Source organism: Oculina patagonica, chromosome 4 (assembly GCF_052425735.1).
Source record: "Oculina patagonica isolate OP01 chromosome 4, crgOcupat, whole genome shotgun sequence".
NCBI classification, from domain to species: Eukaryota; Metazoa; Cnidaria; class Anthozoa; order Scleractinia; family Oculinidae; genus Oculina; species Oculina patagonica.
Window position 1 is genome coordinate 64,290,240 of NC_135761.1, and position 10,398 is coordinate 64,300,637.

The following is a 10,398-nucleotide window of genomic DNA, read 5'->3' on the forward strand; positions in this document are numbered from 1 at the left end:
CCTGTTCAAGATTTTGGTTGTTGTTTAATTGTACTCTTTGACGTGCCAAAAAAGAGAGTTATCCACTCTGGGACCCCCCGCCCTTCCTGTTTCCTAACCCCCCCCCCCCCCCCCATAGGAAAGCCTATAAAAGAACTAAAGAACCGTCTGGAGAAGAGACCACCATACGAGATAAAACTTACAGAAGAACCTGTTTCCCTCTTATACCTATTTTGAGTTCTGCGAGCTTTTTAGGAAAAAGGGAAAATAAAACGTGAAAGAATCTGGCTACTTGCGTATTTTAATAATAAATTAAAAAAACTTGCATTTCCCTCAATTCTGTTGTCTAGCCTGCGTAGCTGGCGGTTTTGTTTGGGTTTAAAGCGCGCACAAGCAAGCGGCGCCGCTTGCTTGTGCGCGCTTTAAAACCCAACAAAACCGCCAGCTACGCAGGCTAGTAGTTGTCTTGAGATGTGCGTGCCTCAGCGATTAGCGACTAATCAAAGATCACGGCTCTATAAATAAACCCCGTACAGTTTGTTGAAATTAGGGCGTAACAAAAGTAGTACAGTGGAACCCCGATATAACGATATGCCAAAGGGGCATTAAAATTATATCGTTATATCGAGGAATCGTTATATCGGGGTTCCATCCCATACATTTTACTATTGCCGGGACATAACATATTCATCGTTATATCGGGAATATCGTTATATCGAAGATCGTTATATCGGGGTTTCACTGTAAAGCTTTTTCCTTTCAAGGATAAGGGCGGAATTCAAGGATTTTCGGTGCTTTAGAAGTCTTACGGGTTAATTTCGAAAGGAAACAAAAATTGTCCGTTTTGAAATCCTCGGGAAAGTTTCCTGGAAGAGGGATCACGTCTTCTCAATATTCCTTGTTCAGGAATTGTTTTGTAATTAATGTGTTTGCTAATTTCTAGGTTATTTATACCAGGGTACGACCTACATCCGCTCACTCCGCTATTTGCGGGGGTGGAGGCGGAGGGTAGAGTAGCCTCGTTTTTGAAGTAAATTAGATAGAACGATAGAAAATTTACGTCAGTTGTAAGATGAAAATTAACGGAAAGTATCAAATATATAAAGACAAAAATTCTACCACTCGGTGCAGACAAGTGATTAAAGGGAAGGGTAATCTGGGCTTGTTGTCTACCTTGAAGTAGATGGTTGAAGAAACCAAAGCAGTCATTTACAAAACGTGGCTTATTATGAGTTCTACTTTCTTCATTGATGGTTTGTTTAAAAGGAACACGTAACAACCCTGATCTACTTTCCCTTTCTACTCGCTTCTTGTTTTTTTCCGAGAATCTGGCCGCGGCCGACAATTTACCATGGGGAGGGGTGCCCTTAGGGGAAAATGTTCTCTTCTATCGGATAAGCCCCTCAAACTTGTCACTGATCGCTAGTAATTTTCTTTATGGACCAAATATTGTAATAATGGAAGCATTTAAGAAAGAAGAGCTTGATTACCAGGTGTCTGTTAAATAAGACGTCTGGGCATCAAGGATAACATTAACAGACCCCGTCACAGACCGTTTCCAGCCGTCATCCGGAATGTCCATGACGTAATCACGATGTTGGCATCAAGGAAACACGAAAACGAGGCACTCATTGAGGTCGCCATTTTGACTTGCAAGATTCATTGCGTAAAAATAACATTGGAGGTTTTTTAAAGTGTTTTACAGTCAAAATGAGCTTCCTATTGTAAGTTTTTACCTTTAATTGATAACTTAAACGTTATAATATTTGAACTGGTACCAGTAGAACAAATGCTTTTAGATATTCACGTAGCAACTTGCCGATATACGATCTAGATTTTCTTGCAGTGTGTATAAAACTCAAAGAGTCAACTGTGTATGCTCAATCAAATCACGGACAAATGTTCGCTCTTTTTTCAGCGGTGGCCGTTCAACAAAGACTTTTAAGCCCAAAAAGAATATCCCCGAAGGGACACATCAATATGATTTAATGAAACAAGCGGCAGCAACTCTGGGAAGTGGAAATTTACGACTGGCTGTCATGCTACCGGAGGGAGAAGATCTTAACGAATGGGTCGCTGTAAATAGTAAGACTTGTGTTTCAATAATACAATTACCTTCGAATAATTCGTTTCTAAGTTTTTAAAATAGTTATTCTATTGGAAACTTAATATCGTGCTTGTATATTTGTAATGTGTAATTAAGGTTTTACTTCGATAATTACGACATTAAAGCTTGTATATATAGCATCGAGCGATAATCAGTTTTGATTTGACTTGTTTAATTTCAGCTGTGGATTTCTTCAATCAAATCAACATGTTATACGGGACGATAACAGAGTTCTGTACTGCTGAATCTTGTGCAGTCATGTCGGCTGGTCCAAAGTGAGTCAACATATCAGCTTAGTTTCCTGAATTTATTTTTCTTATATCTTACAAAAAAAATAATTGGTTAGGTCTCAATCAATACCAAAAGTGTGAAACCCTCAACCCAAACATTATTAATACCAGATATGTTTTGTGCTGACCCCCAAACCATTTCCTCTGTTGGTACATGATACCCTTATTCCTGTGTTAGTTTTGTATACAGCAATATTGCTTGTATTTTACATTTAATAAGGCTGAAGTGAAGCAATGTCATTACATGTTTCTTGTGCTAGGACACAACCTTTTTTCATAGGTTTCTTTTTTGCCTTCTCTCCTGTCACAAGTTTATATAGATGGCTCGAGAAATCAGGGTAAAATTATGTTGTTTTAATGAATCAAGTCCAAGGGGGAAAATGACTTTTGGATTGAGTTATCAGCAGGTTTCTCTTGTATTTAAAGTTGTAGACATATAATCCATGTCGTGGTTAGTTGTGTAGTTGTTTTGCATGAGGCTTTATAACAAGGGCGTCTCCTTGTGATGTACCATTGCATCTTGTTGGGTTTATTTTTACCGAATGTAATGAAGGTATTAAAATGACTTTTGAGACTTTAATTGATCTCACTCACTCACTCACTCCATTCCGATGTAAAACCGCAATTAATTTATACGTTAAACGGTAAACGTGCTGACAGAAAGGACCTTTCAACGCATTCAGCACATGTCACATTTCATCGGCTGCTCAAAAAATAATAATGCTTGTCGCTGCCTGGTACGTATATTATATATGTCCTGACAGAAAAGTAATTGAAAACGCAATTCAGTGCATCCAAGACCGTATAGAATTTTCGCTACGAAGCCAGAGAGCACAAAGCATCAGTGACCCATTGATGCAACTCAGATGAAAAAAATAATGACAAATGAAGTGAGACTGTTACATTATTGAACGCTTAGTTGAAAGAAAATAGCGAAGGACGCCCCCATTTCATCGAATTATCGAATTACCATGAGGTTGCTCGAAGAGCCTTTGATATTATAATGAATATTCAAAAGTTGATGTAAACCTGAGCTGCAGGCAAGGGATTACACAAATTTTTGAACTCTCCCAAACTTTCTCCTGTGTTTCTTAGTTACCAAAATTCCTTAGGCAAGCAACTCTTCTTGAATAAGTACATGTAGTGCCTTTCCCCCTCTTTGGAGCAACTGCAGAATACCCCACATCTTAAGCTTCACAGACAGCCGGCTACTTGTCTCACTTCTACAATGTAAAAATTTATTCATACTCTCGTTTCTTAGTGGTTGTTTTAAATTTTTTCATTTTTAGTTATTAATAAATTGTTTTTTTTTGGTTTAAAAAAAAAAAAATTTTTTTTTTTTTTTTATTTTTAATAAATAAAACAAAAAAAATTCATTTTCTTTCCAAACAATAGCCTTCAACCTTCATACAAATGGCTTTAGATACTTTTAGTTACTTTTACACTCACATAGGGGGCATCATTACTCATTCCTTCATTACTAATACTTGAAAACTGCACCATAAACAGTCTGGCAAAAGTCCTCCAACCAGTGCTGTAAATTATCCTTCAAAATCCATGAGGGGAGTGGATAATAACTTAGATATACATGTATATAAATATGTGTGATAGCATGCTTGCCTTACAAACAAAAAGAAAAAAGAGTAACTTGACTTGCCGTTATTGCTTCATCCACATTTATCGTGTACAGATAATTATTGGTGATCAACTCAATACACCTTGTAAGATGGACCGATATACTGATATTTCAAAATTTTTTACTAGCCATCAGATAATCAAGTAATCCAATTTTGATTGTACAAGGTTTGGACTGTCAGGCGGTTGAAGACATTGAACCTTGGACTCTACTTATAACTTATAAAAAGTTAAGCAAGCATGTTGGACATGCAACCTTACCAAAATGTGTTCACACAGCTTGGACCCTAAACAGTATTGTATTTAAAAACTGACTTTTCTCCTCATCTTAGATATGAATACCACTGGGCAGATGGAACAACAATCAAGAAACCTATAAAATGTTCAGCACCGAAATACATTGACTATCTTATGACGTGGGTCCAAGATCAACTGGATGATGAGACACTGTTTCCATCAAAAATTGGTGAGTGTTTTCAATACAGGTTGTGGTTGTTTGAAAGCCATTTATCACTTATTCAGTAATTGGTGAGTGTTTTCAATACGGGTCCTGGTTGTTTGAAAGCCATTTATCCAGTGTTAAAACTGAATATAATCTGTACACTTTTGGACTTCTAAGCTTATTTCTTGTCGGTTTCCTCTCACGCTGTGGTTATGCAAAATATAGGATTATTGTATGTCATGTACATAATATTTTGTGTAGTGATGGCACCAGATACATGTCAAACTTTGTAAATACATGCACAAGCAGAAGATACATACTAGTTATGCAACGCTTTCGAGTGGTATACTATCCCACGAGAAGGTTGGGTTAAATACCGGAGAATATAAAACGGTTTTCTTTTTTTTTTTTTGGTTTTTTTTTTTATGGCTTTTATATGTTAATATCACAGTTTGTAATAATACAGGTACAAAGTATGGCTTTAGACAAGTTTATTAACTTTGCCTGCTTTAACAACAGGTGTTCCATTCCCAAAGAATTTCCTGTCCATTGCCAAGACAATTCTCAAGCGTCTGTTCAGAGTGTACGCTCACATCTACCACCAACATTTCCTCCATATTGTTGGACTTGGCGAGGAAGCGCATCTTAACACATCCTTCAAACACTTCATGTTCTTTGTTCAAGAGTTCAGTCTGGTTGACAAAAGAGAGCTTGCTCCACTCCAGGAACTTATAGAAAAACTTACAAACAAGGATAAAGTTTAGCCGTCTGTTGAATCATAGTCAAAAAACAGGGTTTTGTGTCGATCGACATGTACTTGCCAGTGTATAATGTAGTCAGGCACCTCTTTGAAGGTGTTTCATCTTACAGCAGAAAGCAAAGAACATTTTCTAACCATGTTCTTCCTTGACAACAGAATGTCAAATTATCATGTACATGTATCAAAAAAGGGATGATCAAATGTTTCATAACATTGAATAATCCCTTGTAGTTTATTACCTAATTCACAATTAGCCTCAGCATGAAGATGATGTTACTTTACATCAGGTCTATGTATAGAGGTAGTTTCAGTGGTGTATCAAGTTACAAAACAAAAATTATGCAAGTGGCAAGTTGAGACTTTTGATTAACTTTTAAGGTTATTTAAGTAGCCCATGAGCTTCAAAATTGTTGGTTATAAGTCGTTCAACAAAGTGATTATTAAATAATTATTTACACTATGCTCAAATTGCAAAGAGCTTCTTAGTAGTCATTGTGCTATTATTGTAACCTGGCCAAATCACCAAGGTATCATGCTAATTTAAACATGCTGATAGGTTAGGCGGTTTTGTTTTGTTCTGTAATTTGTTAATGGCTATAGTTGCCTGTGTGGTCCTGTTCACACTGTAACTCTTGGTTACATCATGTTATTTAAATTCATTTGGACAGATCCTACATTCTTTGTAAGATACAAAAACTAAATCACATTTTCTACCAAATTCTATCTGAAGAAAGTTCAATTAGATAGTGTTATGAGTAAATTACAACATTATTGAATTATTCAGTATCTTTGAGTTGAGTTTTAATTTACCTATTTCTTCTAGAAATGATTTATTTTGTACATAGTATTCGTGGTTCAACGGGGGCTTTGCCTGCAGTCAAATTAATTTTGCTATTCATGGAAAATGCTTGGTTGTTAAGTTACATGCTCTAAAGAAAAGAAAAATTATGGTAATCTGAGATAAGTGAACAAAGTTCATTTTTAAGCTAAGTAAAATGTAGACTTGATTTCTGACAGCGTCCATTGTAGCTGTTTTTCTATTGAGTTGTGTAGCAAAAGGTGGAAGTTATGTATGCATCAAAACCCACTGACGATACTCTGTTAGAGCTAAGCTTGTCTTCCATTCCTGTTTGTTTAGTCTGAAGATAGTTATGTAATTTGTCTATATCACTTTACATTGCAGGGCAGAGTAGACTTGTTTCCATGCATTGTGTAGATTCCCTTTTTGAGAAAAATCAGTTGTTGATCATTTTTCCAAAGATCAAGGTATTCTTTTTTCTATTCACTTCAGTTTGGATTGACATAGCATAGCAAAAAAGTAAAAGATTGATTGCATTTGTCCAGGGAATAGAGAAAAGAATTAGGGCCTCTTTACATGAGAGTTTTCGTCCCGGGATGACTTTCGTCCCGGGATGAATTCATCTCGGTGTCTGGTCATTTTCTTGTTGCTGTTTACTTGATGATACATGATTTCGTCCCGGGATGAAACGTGATGAGAAACGTCATGTAAACAGTCTTTCCAGGATGAAATATAAAGTAATGTAAGCACGGGCAAGATGAATTCAACTCGGGCGGGACGACTTACTTCCCAGCATCCCAGGATGAACACATTCATGTAAAATGAATTTTTTTTTTCATCCCGGGACGAAATTCATCCCGGGATGAAACTCAACTCGGCTTTCATGTAAAGAGGCCCTTAAAGAGAATGGTATCTGGAATTTGATATATTATTGCAGTGGAAAGAATTCTGTAGCCATGATCAACAGCTGATTCCTTCTTTCAATATCAACCTGTTGTTAGCAGATAGGTAATGAGAGTAAAGACATTCATCAGCACTTGAGGGATGTCTTGATGTACAACTAAATTCTCATGAATACTCTTTTGAGCTTTTGAAATTCCATGACTTTCCATGATTTTGACAGTGGTGCCAAACAAAGTGTCCCTTCCAATAGTACATTAACAAATTACTCAAATTTGAATCCGTTAACTAGTCAATTTCAAGAATGTATAACCGTTGATCAATGTTTGGATCAAAATTTAGTTTACAATCACAGCTGCCTTATTTGAAACAAATTGAAGGCGAGAATTTGAATTTTGTCTTACTATTTGTTGCATCTACTAAGCGTTAAAATGTATGATCTCTGATCAGAAAGTAAATTTTATTTGAACATCCCATGGCAAATACCATGTATTCTTGAAATTGACTAACAGATTCAAAGTACCGGCAATCAATTCATAAAATGTACTCTAGGGGGCACACTTGACTTGACATGACTGTAAAAGTTTTCCATGACCTAAATTTGACCATTTTTCTTGGAAATTTTCCAAAATTATCTTGAATTTGGGTTTGTTTTTACCCTTTTCCCTACAAAAAATAAAATTTATTTAATTTGTACAATCAATACCCTTTTCCGTGACCAACACTTAAATTCCATGATATTCCGGGTTTTCCATGACCCATATAGACCTGATTGATGACGGATGACATGTACAGTATAGAAACTGCTAAGGAATTTTGTTCACAAATGCATTGTAAGCCGTGATATGTGTATTGTTATTGTATATAATAATATAATTTCTACCATTGACAATGTTACCTTATCTGAACTGTTGCATTTTATCACTGTGTGAAAGTTATTTTTTCTAGTTTACATTGTCACCCTGTTATGATAATGTTGATTTCCGGTATAAATCCATTTTAAACCAATAGTATTTGAGATTAAAAATGAGCGACAGAAATCACAACGTTTCAATGTCGTCATGACATCATTTTCAAGTGACAAGGAAAATAACGGTTCAACAGTTTTATACGTGCAGTAAGTTGGAGGTGTGATGTTTCATTAACATATTTGTTTTAAACAAATAGTTTCGCATGGATAGAATCACTTGAAAATGATGTCATGACGACATCAAAACGTTGTGTATTTCTGTGACTAATTTTTATTCTCAAATAATTATCTAAATTTAATCTGAAACCAATAGTAATGGCATAAAAAATTATTTTTAGAAATTGGAAATGATTTCTTCTATGATTTTTTTTTTATTTGAACTCCTAAATGAAAAGTACGTAATACATAACTAAACAAAAAGTAACTGGAAGTTGTAGATAACCAGCTATTTGCTAAGGTATGGTCATATTATTTTTCTGCAGAAAATGAACTAACTTTGTGTCAAAATGTAATCTCTTTAAAACTTAATTAATATTGCAAATAATATTTCTTCTGTAAACACACTAAACTTACCGTGTATAATGAAATCCTACTCTTTTCTTGACCGTGGTATAGGAGTAGTAATAAATTAATGGGTAAAAATTAGTTTTATATTAAGCTATATTAATAATAGTGTCAGGTGCTAGTGTTGATAGTTCACAAATAATTTCACAAAAATAGTGTAAAGTTTTGATAGAGTTCTTATTGAAAGTTGGTTTTATATTTCAGTGGTTATGACACAGTAATTTTTTCTTGAAATAAAAAAGGCAAGAATTTAAGGCAGTTTTGATTGTTGGCACTTTCAACAGGTTTTATATTACAAAAATTAATGCATGCATGCATGCCCTGTTTGCCCTGGCTGTGGGTACTAACAGGTAGAAAGAATATCTGAATGAGTATGGTCCACTGCAGTCACTGATAACAACAAGCATAAGGTGATAAATGCGGCTTGATATGCTCCTTGGGGTTAGCTCGCAGGGTATAATGCAGTCATCCATTATTTTGGGTACTTCATAACTACAGATCTAGAGCAGTTGCTGGGGAATTGCTAAAGGTGGTTTTTGGTGGCTAGCCATTTTGGAGCATTTGATAATGCTGAACAGTGAATTTTTGGTGGGGAGAACACTTGTGTTTAAAACATTAATATTGCATGCCTATAACTAGCTATATAGCCTGCGAACGCAGACGTATTTCAGGCTGTTGTAATTATGTCTGCGTTCGCAGGCTAGCCCGTAACTAGTCCCAGTCCCAAACCACGCATAATTAGAAATTAAAATCCAAAAACTTGGGGGGGGGGGGTTGAGTTGCCATTTTTTTTAAAGAATTGGAGATAACCTAGCCTTCTTTAAAATCCTACGTATAGATAGAGTTACCATTTACTTGTAAGAATGGAATGCCACAAAAGAAAGTCTGAAAATACAGATGTTTATTATGCCATAACTTTAAAAATAATGTGAATTTTATAAAAACCATACAAAACATTAAACATGTTGACGTTCTTCATCTGTAGGCACTGATTTCATATTGATCTATAATAATGCCCTTTCAGTTTTATTCTGGTCACGTGACTTGTCGAATATGGCTGTGATTTGAAACTCTTGAAGGACTATTAAATAGAACAAAGTTGTGCAAAATCTAATCCATAAGTTTGCTTTTAAAAAAATGACATGACGGTCAGAAATCTTTCGTAGCAACAAATATTTGTTAGTTAAGAAGGACCCGCCTTAACACAATGTTGCTTGAAGCAACTTTTCAGATCAAAGCAAAATAATGCGAGAGAAACGGAAAAGAGCTTTCCCCTTTAAAAGACTGATCATTGTTCAAATTCTCAATGATTAGACAGTGTTGTCAATATTTTTTTTTTCTCATTCTGTCATAACATAATCACACCAAGTACACCAAACACAGCCTTTGAAGTGTTTAAATATGGTTTTGATTTCTTTGACAAATTTTGTGTCAATCCAGGGGCAGAACATGAGTTATTCCTTCCCAGTTCGTGTTTTTTAACTTCACAGTGAGGGGATGAAAGTAAAGCGAGGTAGAGAGAGATATATCTATTTTTTCACCAGAGGGTGATTTTTTGAGGGGGTGATAAATAATTTGAGGAATGGCTATTATTTGAGGAAATATGTTAATATATTCTTATTTTAATACTTCAATTTCCTTAGCCCCCACTTTGAAAGGCTTATCCATCATAGTGCAGCGAATAGTTTTGAACAATTTTTTAAGTTGACTATTACTGTGTGCCTGGTCAAACTAGTCAACACTGCAAGTCAAAAGACAAGGAATAAACAAGGAAGGAAGGAAGGAAGGAAGGTGCCAAGGAATAAACAGTGTTGCCAAGAACTACAAATTTAAATTTTGAAATGATTCAAGTTAAATACTGGCAATTTTACAGGCCACCACACCAAGTCATGCAATTAAAAAATGTACCTCATTGCACATGATTTGCAAGACCAGTTGGAAAGCGATTTAAC

General features: G+C 35.5%; 1 protein-coding gene across 1 annotated transcript; it reads left to right on the forward strand.

Annotated features, from left to right (window-relative positions):
• The first annotated feature begins 1,604 nt into the window (after positions 1-1,604).
• LOC144651122 (MOB kinase activator 1B) lies at positions 1,605-8,700 on the forward strand. Its single transcript, XM_078511014.1, has 5 exons — positions 1,605-1,703; positions 1,898-2,064; positions 2,268-2,361; positions 4,344-4,477; positions 4,973-8,700. Exons 1-5 carry the CDS (start codon positions 1,690-1,692, stop codon positions 5,215-5,217), a joined length of 654 nt encoding a protein of 217 aa, XP_078367140.1. The 5' UTR covers positions 1,605-1,689; the 3' UTR covers positions 5,218-8,700.
• Positions 8,701-10,398: the final 1,698 nt, after the last annotated feature.